General features: G+C 43.9%; 1 protein-coding gene and 1 long non-coding RNA gene across 3 annotated transcripts in view; one reads left to right on the top strand and one right to left on the bottom strand.

Moving 5' to 3' along the window:
- The window catches only part of anos1 (anosmin 1), a 63,814-nt gene extending 52,253 nt beyond the window's left edge, over positions 1-11,561 (bottom strand). The window contains exons 1-2 of one of the 2 annotated variants that reach the window (XM_011489541.3): positions 11,278-11,561; positions 3,248-3,295 (exon numbers count right to left, since the gene is read on the bottom strand). In XM_011489541.3, the coding sequence (XP_011487843.2) occupies positions 3,248-3,295; positions 11,278-11,469 (240 nt within the window). In that variant the 5' untranslated portion in view covers positions 11,470-11,561. 2 annotated transcript variants of the gene reach the window in all.
- On the top strand, positions 11,537-15,177 carry LOC110017355. Its single transcript, XR_002292718.2, has 3 exons — positions 11,537-11,641; positions 13,065-13,265; positions 13,464-15,177. It is a non-coding gene; the product is annotated as an uncharacterized LOC110017355 (long non-coding RNA).
- The last annotated feature ends 344 nt before the right edge of the window (positions 15,178-15,521 follow it).

The raw sequence follows: 15,521 nt of genomic DNA, 5'->3' as shown, positions 1-15,521 counted from the left end.
CCACGCTCTGAAAGTGGAAGCTTCTTGGCTCCCTTGATGAGTTCTCCGATGCGCACACACACAAAATTAATTTTCTTTGCATTCTGGATTTTTTTAAACTTTTGACAAATAACCTCAAACTTCTTTAAAAAAAGAAAAGAGGGGGAATTCTACGGCGAGGAGACGAAATGACAATGGGTCACGGAAACGCCTGCTGTCTGCCTGGTCTGGCCTGAATGCCGTTTGTATGCTGGTCTGGCGTTCTGGCATGATAATGACTCCCCAGCTCTTCAAATGCCACCTCGGTCTGCTCTGCAGAGAGGGCAAGCGGGTTAATTACCATGACAATGAGGAAGCTGAGAGAGAGGCCGACTCAGGACACTGCATCCCAGATGACCAGGACGACTCACTCACTCATAAATGCATGGCGAGGCTTTGAATGTTTTTTTCTTAGATACATGCAGATGGATGGGGTCATCAAATATTTGTCTGAACTATTAGGCCAACCTTTTTTCTTCACAGGCTCTGGCTCCTCTGGTGGACAAACCTCCCGCCCTAAACTCATCCCCCCCGGAAGCCACCGCCTTTGTCTCTGTGTTTGACGGCGTGCCGTTCATGAAGTGAAGAGGCTAATCGGCCGCCGTCCGGCTATTCACGGGGAACCACTGTACAACATGGCCCCATTTAGCGCGATTGTTAGAGCGGCCACAATAGCCGTGTTTTGACAGACTGCACACAAGTCCTCAGTGTGCACTCGAGTCATTGATGTGGAAGTGAAGTGTGGAGATGTTTGCTCCCCAAGACTTTGACTTCAAGCTGCAAATTAAACTTGAGCACCAAAGCTCTGGCCCACATCCCGAACAGCTCGACCCAAAACCTGGGATACATTTAAATTAATTCAATTTGAGAGTCCTTGACTGGACTGGCAGCGCAGCAGAGCGTTGCAGCTATAGAGTGGCAACACAAACATGCTATTATTTTTAAGGGCTCACATCAAGTCGTGTAGCCTGTACTGCGAAGACTTGCTAACCGGTACGCTGTTTATACCAGCAGGAATAAGAAGTCCCATAAAAAGGTTTGGGAAATTTGTTGAGTTTCTGCTATATTAGGTGACTGGGTATGAAAACGGACATTCACCCTTTTTTAAGCCTGTTTTTAATCCAGAGCTTTAGCTCCAGTGTTTACGTTCTTTTGACTACCATGGCTCTTCAACTGTTGGTGCGATTCATGGAATTCCATCATCATCTGAAATGGACAAAAACAGCTTTGCACTGATATGCAGCACTTTTTAGTTAGGGAAGTGTATAAGAAATCAATGTGAAATCGCCAGATTCTGCTGTGGAAAAGAAGCAGCTATGCACTGTTACACAGTTACACTATACGAACATAAAGTGTTGCATTGCAGTGCAAAGACAATGTAAAAAGTCGTGAAACAGTTTACTCATGTTGAGTGCATGAACGGTCAAAGATTTACAGTGTCTAAGATCGTTTGTGATTTATTTATGTGTTATTCAACGTGTACACTCAGCATGTGTTAGCCAATGGTGTTCACACTATGACAAGTAGCGAGGGGATTCTTCTTTTCTTATTTTTCTTGGAAGACGCTTGGTGTGAAATGTCGAAGTGGTGCAAATCTCGCCAACTTGCTCCAGGCTTTTTCTTTCACAGGTCTATTCTGATATGAATTCTGGCTGGGCACAAACAAGAGTTATTCATTTCTCCTCCATGATCAGTTTTCCAATGGTTGGCACTTCCCCCGAATTAAAGAGACGCCATCCATACGTCTCTACCAACCCTGATGGGTCAAAGTTTTCTGTACGTAGAGCCTGAAAAACAACTTTAAAAATATGCAAAGCTATGCGTGAGCGCGAGAATTTTGAAGATGGAAGCCCAAAACGCACATATATGCGCGTTGACAAAGAGTTTTCATTGAAAGTGGTCGCTTGAACGCGCATTGCCGAGGAGGCTGTGAACGTAGCTTTAAAGGGTTAAGCAAGAAACTCAACTAAATAACTGAGAGACAACAATCCACAGGAGCGGAAGCTGTCGATAGCAGTGATGCTAAAAATGTTAAACTCAAACCTGCTGCTCAGCATCCTCTAATGGGTTGCTGGCAGTTTTTACTTTTAGTCAAAATGAATTTGGGAAAATTCCTTTTGCCTGAACAGGTGGGATGACAGAGGTAACCCATACATTTGCAGATGCTGAAGAAAAGCACAAAGCACAATAGCTCTGCTGTGTCCAAGGCAGATGCAAATTGCTTGAGAAATTATTTGCAATTCAAAATGGGAATTTAAAATACCAGCACAGAGGGAGATTTCGCAAGCCATTTGATAGCAGACACTGATTGCGATTAATATGAGTAGCAAAAGGTGAAAGCATGCTCAGCAAGCATAAATAACTACAGCATTTCTGTGTTTGAACGGCTTTTCAATAAAGAAGCAGCAGTTGGAACAAAGTCTCTCTGTGCAAGCCTCATAAACTAACGTCTGTGCGAGGACGATCTGATAAGTGCGTGGAATGCGATCCCTTCTAAAACAACATTCCACCTATATGTTATTCTGATAAGTTTCTGGAGCTTCAAGTGAAACCCAGATGAGTGGTAACTTAAAACCCAAATTCATGAAAGAGAAGCGTCCTCCTGTGGTTACTTGAGTGTTTGCGATGGCGATGGATCTCCGTTTCACTGCTTGTGCGAGAAGAGGAGAGTCTCTGACAGGGACCTAAAGTGTTGCTGGGATTACTATTGGGCCAAGCTGTGCAAGTGCATCCTCCCTCCTCCCTCAGCTCCATGGTGCTTTCTGTCTGCACTCTGTAAAGCACATCTCCAGGGGCCTCGTCAAGAGCACCAGGAGAGCATGATAGAGACCGTCGGCACTATCTTTTCAGAAGAACTGTCAACACCAGCTTTGTGCCGACTCTCTGTGAGACAGAGCCCAGAACACAAACAAACCCTGTGGGACACATACCATAAAGAGGAAAAATAAAAGGCACAGTCTGATTTCATAACTTGCCTGGTTTTACATTTTTACTTAAATGTACTCCAATTAGACAAGCAAATGAGTTTCGACAAAATCTATACCAATTTAAGTAAACGCTGGTTGGAATGAAAGGTTTGTTCTTATGTCAACAGATGGAGTTATCAGCCGTGGAGGCAGGATGAGACTTGTCCTGCCGTGACTTGTACACTTTATGTTGTATTATCCAGCGATAATTAGGCGTGTACGTGGCGTGCACTTCATTCATGAAAGAATTGAAACCGCATTACCTTGGAGCACTGCTTGTGATTCTGGCACCAAACCAAAGAGCCATTATTCTGGGGAAGAAAGAGAAACATCATTAGTCATTAGAGATAACGTTGAAATAACATTTTCAGCAATCAGTCCATCAAACCCATTTTTACTCCAAACCTTTTTTTTTCTCGTGTCACGATATAGCCTCACATCGGTCTAATGAGAAATGGCCTACTTTAATGGACTGAAGAAATCAGCAGGACAAAGTCACTCAAATTAAGGTCACTACTCAACAGCATTAGTTCCCCTGCTGACCTTTGGTTGGTTACAGCAAAGTCAGCTGGGCTCCTCTGAAGCTTTATCCCACCAGTCAAAGTACATTCCTCAGATCAGCAAAGCAGGAGAGGATGTAAACCACCCTATAAAGGCTAAAGATACTGCAAATTCCCCATTAAAGCAGTGCAGGTGCCACCTTCTGCCCTTTCACACTATAACCACTTGAATTCAGAAGGACTGTTCTGTCTTCTCAAATCCATCGGTGTGTAAACAGGGAGGATGGTCATATAAATCTCCAGTGGGGATTAACGGCTTGTGAAAGTGGCTGTTTTGAGTATTCCCCGGGAGTGTTATTATCATCTACAAAACATAAAAGTGCTTAAATGGCAAGTGTCAGACCTTTCCATACAAAGGTAGGTCTTCATCAAATCAGCAATAAAAGCCAGGCATTACCTATCCTGATCTGGCGAAAAATAATGGTCAGCAAGCTCTAATGTTTATACTGGGTCCCTCGATTAATGCGGGAGTTACGCTCTAAAAATAACCCACAATAGGTGAAATCCACAAAGTAGCTGTTTTTATTGTTTACAGTTATTACAGAAGTTTTCAGGCTGTGAAACCCCTCATTACGCCATTATACACTTTTCTCAGACAGACGCAAACATTTTCACCCTTTTCTCTCTTGTTAAACACCGCAGAGCTTTAGCTCCAATGTTGGCATTCTTTGGAAGGCTTCGACCATTGACGCAATTAACGTTATTCCAGCAGATTTAAGCGCAGAGAAAAGCAGCTTAGCACTGATATGCAACACTTTACAGTAGTAAAGTGCTTCTGCAGTCAACTTAAATAAACTGATACTGAAGCAGGAGAAAGCTACTCTGCTCTTAAAGCAACATGGCTGGTTTTCTTCGATTTACGCTGATTACATATAATGGTGGAAGAGTTATGGTAGTTCTAAGAGCGTGTGTTATTTAGGTGTTGCCAGCGACAACTCAGATAATTAAGGGTTAAACACGTTCCGAGTTCGTATTATAGAATGACAACAAACGTGCTCACGGTTGAAGATCCATGTACGGGAGATACGGCAGAGAGGAGATTGACAATGGTCTACTCTAGGGTTGGGCGATGCCCCCTAATTGACGATGTTTGCTGTCAACCATCGGGATGGACGATGACATCGTCGGGGGGGGGGGGGGGGGGGGGGGGGTATTTTTACATTTTTCGTTCTTATATAACTGCTATTCGTTATTTTGCTTTTTTCATTTTATTTCCCAACTAATGGTTAATCCGCGATGATCCAGTATAAACTGAGGGAAGTGACTTTAACAGAAAAAGTAACAAGCAAAATAGAAAAGAAGTAGTCCGCTCCCGCACTTAACTAGCGAAGTGGACCGGCGGAGCGCGGACTTACAGCTTTGTGTTTGAGGGGAAGGGGGGGGGTGCTTTGTTACATGAGCGCTATGTGTGGGAGATTTAAGACTGCGATCCGTCCCGCAGCTCTAGGGGTACAAGCAACCGAACTCAGAACCGGGTCTAAACGTGTGTCTGAGCACAGTTCGGATCGTCAGCACACACAGCGGTTTGAGCTTCAAAGCAGAAATGTCGCTCGCGGCTCAGTCCTTAGAAAACATTCAATCAATCACGTGGATTTGTGTTTCCAGTCGTGTCCCGACTAAATAAAGGCTGATGTTATTCACAGGATGCAGCGCCACCCAAAGCTAATGTTGTTAGCCCGTGTTAGCATACTGCTAATCCTGGCTTCGTTCAGAAAAAGCACTGACCACACGGATTAAAATTCAAATGATGAGCGAACAGGTGTTTCATAATAACCGTAACATTATTAAAAGCACGTTTAGAAGATCGTCTCGTATTTTACCAAGCTGACATGTCAATGCATATAGCCGCTCGGCGCTGTTATCGTTTTGTATTGAATTGTTACCTTCAATAAAGTTTGGAAAAAAAGCCGCTCGGCGGAAGTTGTATCCTCTTCCGGTTTTCAAACTGCGCATGTGCGAATACTGCGCGTGTGCGAATGATTTATTCCGACCGAAAGTGTGACCTTAGTGAACGTTTTTATATTCTGAAAACATTTTTCTGGGCCCATGTACACGGTTGGATTCTAATCCGACCATTGATCCCTTCAGGATATTTTGTACATGTAACCGCGGCTTATGGTGTCGACGCGCAACGTGGCGGGGGCGTGGCATCACGATGGTGGTCTCTCCATCGGGATGTCAGTCACCCATCACGATGGACGATGATATCGTCCATCGGCACAACCCTAGTCTACTCTACATTCAATCAGGACACAAAACACAATGGGCTGTAAAACAAACCCAAAAAAGGTGCAAAAGACTAACCGCGATATATCTACCTTATGCGTATTTTACTAACAAATTCCATTATCGTGTTGCTTAAGCACAAAAACTGGGGTTAGAAGCCCTTTAGTTAGCATGATCAGACATTTGTAAGAGATAAAAAAAGTTGTGTTAGCATTATCATGCTATATTGTTTTTAAAAAATGGGGTGGTGGGATCCTTTTAGCATTAACAATCTACATGTATAAATATATTAAAGAAAATTGGTCCAAACTTACAAAACTGGGGCATAATATTGAAAAAATTGATAATGCACTAATAGTAAAGGTCTAGTCAATGGTGCTGGTGCGTCTGGGCTCAACACTGAATCATAAACAAGGTTTTACCGTCAACAAAGAGTTAAGTGTTAAATAATGAAAATGTATCTGAAGATGGGATGCATAACTAAAGGCTACATGGGATAAGACCATTGAAAAGCTTTGAGTTGATGGAGTTCATTCTTGTCAATGACCTGGATCTGGGTTTGAGCTTTCTATTGTCTTTGCTCACTCTACAAGAGCAGTGAAGTTGTGACAGACAGCCAAAAGTTTAGGGATCTGTGAGCAAAGGGTCTGCTTAAGTTCAATGTCAAGTTCAAAGCTTTTTCTCACAATGTAATCCAGAGGAAATTTCCCATGAGACACTGAGAGAGAAGTAATCATTACATGGTTTAATTTGACATCCAGTACCAGTAAGTGCTATGGTTTAGGAGTCAAGGATAACGGTCAAGCGGCTTCAAAGGAATCCATGATTGGATGGTCTTGTCTTTAGGGAATCTCCCTCACAAACGGCTACAGATGAGGATGAAAAATATATGACTCCTAGCACTAAGGAGACTTGGTACTATTGTTTAGGTTTTCTTGACAAACGAAACTGGAACGAGGAGCAGGTTTTTGCTCTTGCATCAATAGATTTGCTGTCTTTTTGTCTGACAAAGACCACATTTATGCCTGCAAGCAAAAATTTGAACATAAATACTCAACTCAGCAATGATTAAAGAGTTTAGGACGGTGGACTCAGGATAATTTTGTTACACCTCTCCATCAGTGCTGACAGGTCTAGATTCATGGAGGAGCTAATTTTGTTTTGTGACAGCATCCCAGCAGCAAAGAGGCTCAGCAGGATGTTGCCCCAGCTGTCCAGGCTTGACCCCACCATTTCAGGGACCAACAAGGGAATAATTATAGGTCAGGACTTCATCCATTTGACTCACCATGACATTCCTCTGCAGTCTGAACATTATACAGAGCTGAGGAGCGTCAAGGACTGCAGAGAATGAATTCTTTCCAGATATCCTCCAGAGTGATGGGAGGCCGGAGGAGACCAGACACAGGTCTAAGGTAAACGCTGGTGTGTCGGCGACCAAGCAGCACTCAAATCAACGGGACATTTATCACCAACACTGCCACACGGGTTAGAGCAGATGGCCTTTTGCATTGTCTAGACACCTGAGATGAGAGCGAACAAAAGCCACCAAATAATCAAGATTTTTTGTTGGTTCTCAGACTGAATTTATGTCCTAATGACTCAAATTACTGGAGAACACCGGTTGGTCTTTCATGGCCCACATAATTCAGAACAAGAAGGGGGAACTTCAAAGGACAGAGTGGTGTTCTGTCTGCCCTTTGGCAGCTCAGGGCTCCTCAGGCGTCACCTAAATAACTTAGGCAGCACTAAAATAAAGGGCTGCTGGATTTAGGCTTTGCCTGGAGGAGGAGGTGTGAGAGTTGTGGTCATTCCACCAATCACCTATCCAGTTGATATGAATTATTGGGGAGCTAATGTGTCTAGTGCTAACATAAGAGGGTAATTCAGGAACCCTAAACGGCACCGGTGCGAGGTTGTCTCCACGTGGGGAGTCAAGGTTATCTGTCAGGCGAAATACCTCGCGGTGTAGCGGCTCGGAGATTTACAGAGCCAAGTGTCACGGTTTTTAAAAGTGCACGCTGAGAGGCGAGACCACGCATCATAGGCCTCCATTCATCCGCTGTCCTCACCAATGAAAAACCCCACACATACTGTACGACGGGCAGTAGCCGAGGTTCGATTCCACCGCAGGCTTTTTTAATATCAAAGGCCAAAAACAAGGGGACACAGAAAAACTACTTTCCCAGTGTTTTTCCTTCCCTCCACTTAAAACAGAAATCTCTGGAGCGAGACGCTTAGATTTTACTATGCAGCATATTAAAAAAAGAACGACTTGAATTTGAAAACGTTAGATTTTTATTGCTTCGAGTGTAATAACAGGACCTTACGACCACACCTTGTTTTTGGCTTCACAGGTCCCCACATAAATAATCCACTACAAGGCCGATGCTTTCAGAATACATTATTGCACAGGGCTCCCAGCTCGCTCTTAAGACTTAAAATGTCTGTGGCCAATATTTATGGTTGGGTGTTCCCCTTTGTCTATTGTACAGGGGTGACAAGTTCCCCAAAAGTGGAGTAAAATGTCAATAAATCTGTATTTGGAATAACTATTGCAATAATAAATCTTAACTTGCCATAAATCTGACAAGCATCAGACTACCCATGGGCTTCTCAAATCTTCAAGCTTGTTTCCATTCCGCACTAATGTGGAACTGTGGCAACCGAAACAAAGCGCCTGATTTGTGTTCCTGTTTGAGCGTGTGGCTACACAAAACATCTGTAACAACAACGCTCAGCCTTTGCAGAGAGATCCAATTAAAGCGAACACTATAAAAAGATCGGAACATCCAGCTGGTAAATGCGTTAAAAAAGCCAATTATCTCCTGTACGGTGAGGAAAAGGAGTAGCTGCTCGGATGGATTACCAGATACCGAGAAGCGGCCGTAAAATATGAAGGACTGGGAAGAAAGAGACATTCAGGAGAAGCTTTTCATTCCAGCTAAAATGGAAAGAGTCTTCTTTCTGCCCCATGAGGGTGTCCGAGCTGAATTAAGCGGTCTTGATCAGCGGAGTGGCCCTTCGCTGACATGGGATCTGGAGCATAGACAGTATATGAGAACTGGCCTGTGATGGCACCTATAGAAAATGACTAATTTACAGTTCCTCCCAAATGAATTCAATTCAATTGCCATTTTTCTGCAATATGGACTGAACCAAAAATCATCTCTAAGCAGGGATTGGTTCAAGTTGGTCTGAGTCAACATTTCTATGGCAACCACTCTCACCAATCAGGAGTGAGCTTGTTGGAAATCCACACCCCTTCCACTTGAAAGAATCGGTCAAATGAATGTTTTGATTGTTCGACGTGACACCATCTGCTTGAAAGGGCCTACATCATGCAAAAATCAACATTTTGAGCTTTCAAGACTATGATAATGTTCACTCCTCACAAAGAACAACCAGAAAGCAGTGTTTTAATCTATTCAGTGGTCTCTGAGCACCAGTCCCTCATAATCTGCGAAAATGGTTTTCACGTTATGAGTGTGGGGAAGAGGAGAAAGTGTGTGTGTGTGTGTTAGCCTGGGGGCGGTGGTGGTAGCGCAGACTCTTCCTGGAAGGGGCTGTGACGTCACAGCCCCTTCCAGGAAGAGTCTGCGCTAACACCCACTTTCTCCACAGAGCTAGCGGTGATAACCTAAATGCTTTCTTTTTTTATGCACAATATGCACATCTATCTTTGCAAAAGTTCAAATGTGCGTGAAACGCAGACACGCCGCCGACCCCGACTCTAGGTTGACATCATGAAATGAGCGGTAGCCACAAGGAGGGAAAGGCGGAGCCTCAGAGATTGAGCAGTCTTACTTCTGGGTAGGAAAATGAGCTGCGAAAATAATTAAGATTTCATGTTTTTTAAAATTGTTCTTTCGTGTGCCAAAAGTAATATATTATCACATATATGGATATAGTTTACTATAAAACGTTTAAGAAAAGCATGACATTGGCCCTTTAATTGAGGCATCGGATTGGTCAGTTTATAATTTGAGTAACAGAAAAAATATAATAACAAAATTGAAATTGAAAAACAGGTTCCTGCTTTTTGCAGACTATTTGGAACACGGGGGGGGGGGGGGGGGGGTCACTCAGTCCACTTCTCATATACAGTCAATGATCTGAAAAAAGGAAGCGGATCCACCTGTAGGTTGTGCTGACTGCTCCAACATGGCGATAACATCGCAAAAGAGCTCCTCACATTCAGCACAATGGGGCGGCGAGGTGCAGCAGGAAGATGACCCCCCCCCCCCCCCCCCCCCCCCGGCGGGGCAGCTCCTTGTACGCGCCTGTGAGGTGTGACCCCGGCATTTATTGGCAGAGGCTGGTGGACGTTAGGAGGAGGAGGGAGGGTTGTTGCAGGTCGGCCATATGTTTTTGCAGCTGACCAGACCCCACACTCCTTCAGATGAAAGGAGAACACAAAGCAGGTCCTCAACAATCGCCGTCCCTCCTCGGACCTGCAGGTCTGCCTCGCTTATCACCAAGCTCTTCAGACAAGTGCCTCCCTCTTCTTTTCCCTCCCCCTCGGCAGGACACCGCCTCAGACTCCCAGGCTCTGCAGTCAATTATGCTGACTGCTCGCTGTTCATTAGAAGCCAAGCTCCAACAGCCGCTTGACTTCTTACCCGGCGACTAATTTAATTCTCCAACTTTTCGACCTTGGCCTGCATCACACCCCCGGGATTCCTCTCCAAACAAATCCCTGATGCCGCCTGCCAAGATGCACTTTGAGAGGCGCTGCCTGCTCTCCATCCCTTCTCTTGCTTCTATTTTTCAGGGAGTTCATTACAGTTCAGCCTCACTCAGTCCTGCATCACTCCCTAATACTCTACTTTTTTAAAGGCCATAATTAAGCATAGAGGTGAACCTGCAGACAGAAGGGCTGGTGAAATCAATAAATGCTTTTCAAAGCAAAAGCAATGAGTTACAAACAAACTCCTTAAAACCTCATTACTAGCAGGTTTTGATCCACAATACTTCAAAAACACTTAGGGATTCTTTAAGAAAAGACAAGACAGGAGTGGAGTGATTACAGAGGCACAGAGAGCTGCTGCTGCTGAGCTGCTGCTGCTGCTGCTGCTGCTGTTGCTGGGAAGAGGGATCAGTGTCCGGATCTTTTCTTTTGGGTCCTGGGGGAGAACGGAGCGCGCAGTGGAGGGTGAAAAACACACTGGACACCACATTACCATGTCAGCCAGCACCACGCGGCTCCTTTCTCCATCTGCATCATCCAGCAGCACGCGCTGGGAGGCAAAAGATGCAGCAAACGGCAGGAGAGCAGTTTGCAGCTCAGAACGTCCCGCTCTGCCTGGGTTGCGCGCGTGGCAACTTTGCAAACAACTCAACAATTCACGGGGATGCTGGGAGGGAGGAGTGGGACCAGAACCGGAGCTCGGTCTGTGACCTGCTCCCTCCCCTTACGGCGGAGGGGGGGAGCGGGGCGCTGGATCCGTCAACACCGCCGGGGCTGGAGGTGTCGGTGGTGGGGGTTCTGGTTTCCGAGCTCGTACCTGGGAGTGCTTGAAGAACGCAGAGATGCGCGTGATGTGCAGGCTGAGGCACCGCGAGGCGCACCTCGCGCGGTAAATGCTGGCAGTGAAGAAAGAGTCGTCCTGCTTCCTCGCGGACACACTTCCCGGGCTCGTCAGCGCCGTAATCCACAAACACAGGCTCGCACACAGCTTCAGGCTTCTGGAAAACATCGTCCCGCTGCTGGGTTTTTAATCCCTCCACGGAGCGGACGACACTGCTCGCAGGCTCCGCCGAAGAAACTAAAGAAACTTCAATTATACGGGGGGGAGGAGCCACTGGCCTGAAGGCGCTGTGATTGGACGATCCGGCGCTGAGTGACGTGCACGAGGAGACCAGAGGCAGGTAGATCTTTCAGAGATGAGAAAGTGTGTTTGGAAGGAGATTTATATCTTTAGTGTTTTTATTTTACAGCTTTATATGAATAGAAAACAAACAAACACATGAAAATAAACAGAACAATCTGCTTTCAAAATAGGAGCGAAACTGAACAGGTAGGAAAAATTCAGCTTTTTCTTTTTAAAGATTATTAAGACTTTTTAAATATCTAATGACTTCCAATGCAAAGCCAGATAAAAGCATGGACAATTAACTAGAAATATATATAAACCCACAAAAAAACAAACAAACAAAAAACCCACAAAACATTAAGTCAAAATCAAATTAAAGACAAAATAACGTAAGGATGGACGGACAAATAGACAGAAATAAAAAAGAAAAAACTGATGAATGCAGCGTCAACAGGACAAGGACTGTCCTGCTGTGCCTGTCCCAAGCCTGGCATTCAGGAAGAGCATTGAACATAAAGTTTACAAGACATCAAATAGTTCAAAGGAGAAGATAGATTCACTGACAGGATGGTTTTCCAAACATTTTAGGGGCTCGGAGGGACATGACACCCCCGGCTCTCAGTCCACACAGACTTGCCCCCACTGATATTCTCCCTGCCCCATGGTGCTAAATCAGAGCCGATGTCTTTCAATCACGTATGGATTTTTATAGATCAGATCAACTTTGGGTGAACTTGTACTTATTTTTTTTGTAATTATCTGTTTCAATTCAGACAAAGTTGACATAATTTCTTAGCGGAAGGATGCTATCATTATAACATGCCATTAAAAAAATGGTGTCAACATATGTTTATTTTTTTATTTTATTTTTTTTATCCCTATTCAAAGTATGCAGAACCAACCATGAGTGAAACCTTAGACTCTGACATGAAACATTGATGCTGGGTACAGCTGATTTCACTGCAAATGTTTTCATGTAAGCCATCGCTCACACAGATATGCGATATTTAAAACCTAGTCTAGACAATTTGGCTTTACGGTATGATCAGGAATGAATTAAATAGCAAATATGTGGAATTATTTTAAATAATTTTCATTACAACAGTCATAATTTGATTCTACTTGCTCCTTCTGTTGTATCTTAGGACAAATTCAAGTTTGTGTTGGCATTTTTGTGATTAAACTGAGTTAAAATACATTTAAAAGAACACTAGAATATAAAAGACAAAGTTTTCCAATATTTATTTTTGCTGTCTGGTCAATTGTTTGATCTAGAGAAGTCTGAATTTTGATGCAAAATGATATGGAATCTATTATAAACAAATTATTAAACAAACTTTTTTCATCATTTCTTAAAGAGAACCAGCTCCAGAAGTGATCCAGTACGTCCAAACTCCATGCGCCAAAGTACACACCTGTCTTTGTTAGCGTCCACACAAAGTTGGAGTTGTTAACAGATCTCATGTGAAATGTTGCAGGTTTTTTCTGCATCCAACCCCCACATGTGGCCTTGGAGACGCCTGCCAACATCCCAGGGAAGCCCTTTCCCCCTTAAGCTCTCGCCTCCCACTTTCACAGTAGCTTGGAAAAACAATTCTTACATGGAAAACTATTAAAACCATCCCAAATAAATTCCTCAAGATGGACTCCCAACTTCTGGCAGCATTTCATCGCCCAAGGTATGGAGAAAATATGACATGTAGGAAAAGCTTCAAATTCTCGCTACTGCATTTACAGAGCTGAGTTTTTAATTAGAAAGTTCCCTGAAGGGTTTAAAGACACCCCAACTTTTGTCAGCTCCCAGAATACTTTCCTGAACCCCATTACAGCAGCAGCGTAATGAAGTTTTATAGGTGTTTTTTTTTAATTGTATGCAGAGTGGGAGCGAGGACTCGCTCGCACACCATCATTAGGTCTGGCTGAAGTTGCAGTCTCGCCTGGGGGCCAGCTGTGCCAATCGGCCTGACCCGTGTCTCTGCTGGAATCCCAGGAAACACGCCCACATTCACACGTCCCTTCAAATCCCAGACGCATCAATTCTTCAAAAGTCCTCACTCCTCTCAGTGAGAGGAGGTACAGTTCAGCAAAATGCAAAGGAAAACAGAGCTCCCCAGTGATAAGAATGATGAACACCCATTTCCCTGGTGGTCCCAGGCCCACAATGGAACTTTGGGCGAGATATCCCCCGCTACTCTTAAAGCGTTTAAACACGGATGTCTGTGTACCTTAAAAAAACGGCGTAATGGCTTAATTTGTGTGCTTATTACAGCCATGTGTGGTGGGAGGTTTTATGGTGTGCAGTGAAGGAAACAGGGTGTCTGTGTGCGGTCCTGATGTCTCCTGCAGCCTGTGGGACACGTATCTCTTTGACGCCAAGCTCTCATTGACTGGGAAAGGCTTGCACTGCAACTAAGACTGTAAATTTGTCTGAAAAAAGCCCAAATAAATGAGCGTCCATTCTGACAAGTCCATCTATTAATAGACCTGCATATGCAGGGAAAGGCTGACAAGTCGTATGTTATGTGACATTAAACTCTGTACGGTGAGTATTTACACAGTAGTAAGTCATTCGTCGGCCTCTTTTCCAAACTGAAAAGTTATTTATCTCAATTTACGCCCAAAACTATGAACCAGAATCTATTTCTTACTGAGAATATTTAAATTAGCATGCACTAAAACTGCAATTTAGCTCTCTGCAACGCTTTATGTCAACCTGATGACTCAATATCCTCTTTAGATAACAACCTAACTCATGATTGGAGGTGCTGGTAAGAAGGTGGGGGGCCTGGCTGCAGTCCCAGAGCTAAAAAAAGAAAAAGTAGGGGGTTTCTGTCACATGATCTCTCTAAAGCATCTAAGGAAGATAACAGAGCTGTGTTGGTTTTCAGCCTGCATGCCGCAGACAAAGAAGGGTCGCTGCGATCAAAGACGCCTGCATCTTTGATGCTCCAAGGTGCGGGTGGACTTGCACTTTGATGCGAGGCCGCAGGGATCAGTGGAGGCCACGCGCTTTTGTTGCAAGACCTGGTAAACAAAGGAGACAACAGATTATTCCAGATTAAGGCTGTTTTGGGTTTTTGGAGGGGATTTTTTTTTAAGATGCTGTAGTTGTGTTAACATGCTTTCAATCAGTTCAACTCGTGCAGTCATGAATTAATCCTCTTCTGCCATCGGGACTCTGTAAACAGGCCTTTAGATAGGCAGCAGCCTGCATGATAAACTGAACAAAATGAGAAAACCGCAAAAATAGTTTTTTTTTCTGCCGAATTAAAAATCCCAAAATAATCTGCTCGAGCAAAAAAACCATCAAATCTAAATCAATTGAAGTAAATGTGGTGAAAAAGACTATGAAGAGTAGAAACTGAGGGAAACAACAATTAATTTGCTGTTGGTTGATGCCTCAAACAGGCATCCTTTTATGGAAAATGGACCTGTTTTATGAAAGCTTTAAACCCCTTTTAAAAGGGAACATCTTTTTGGCTGATATTGATTAAACTATCCCCCATAATTTGAGTCTGGATGTGGAATCTATAGGTTTCTATTAAAACGCCATCCCCACAGTGCTGCACAGTCAGATTCTCCCTGCAGAATCAATGGTGGATCGTAACTTGTTGAAATGCACCATGAGGAAAACATCTTTTTATTTTTCCCTGTCTGACTCTCTTTAGCTGTACAGTCCCCCCTTTGTGTTCCTTCACATTTCCAGGTATTTCCATTGGTGTGTTTGAAAAACTTCCCAACATTCCCTGGGAAAATATTGCTCTTGTACGAGAGGTGAGGAAAAACCTAGAGGCTGTCACCACGTCCCCACAACAATGACGCGTTGTGCAATAAAAAGAAAGCTGTTATATCGACATAAACCATACATTTAAGAACCCCTTTAGCAGCAGCTGAGAATCCCTGCAGGCCTCTGTTTCAGCAACCCGGACAGAATA

The sequence above is a fragment of the Oryzias latipes genome, chromosome 21, assembly GCF_002234675.1.
Source record: "Oryzias latipes chromosome 21, ASM223467v1".
Classification (NCBI taxonomy): Eukaryota; Metazoa; Chordata; class Actinopteri; order Beloniformes; family Adrianichthyidae; genus Oryzias; species Oryzias latipes.
Note: the sequence above shows the minus strand (reverse complement) of the source record. Positions and strands in the feature narration are given on the sequence as shown.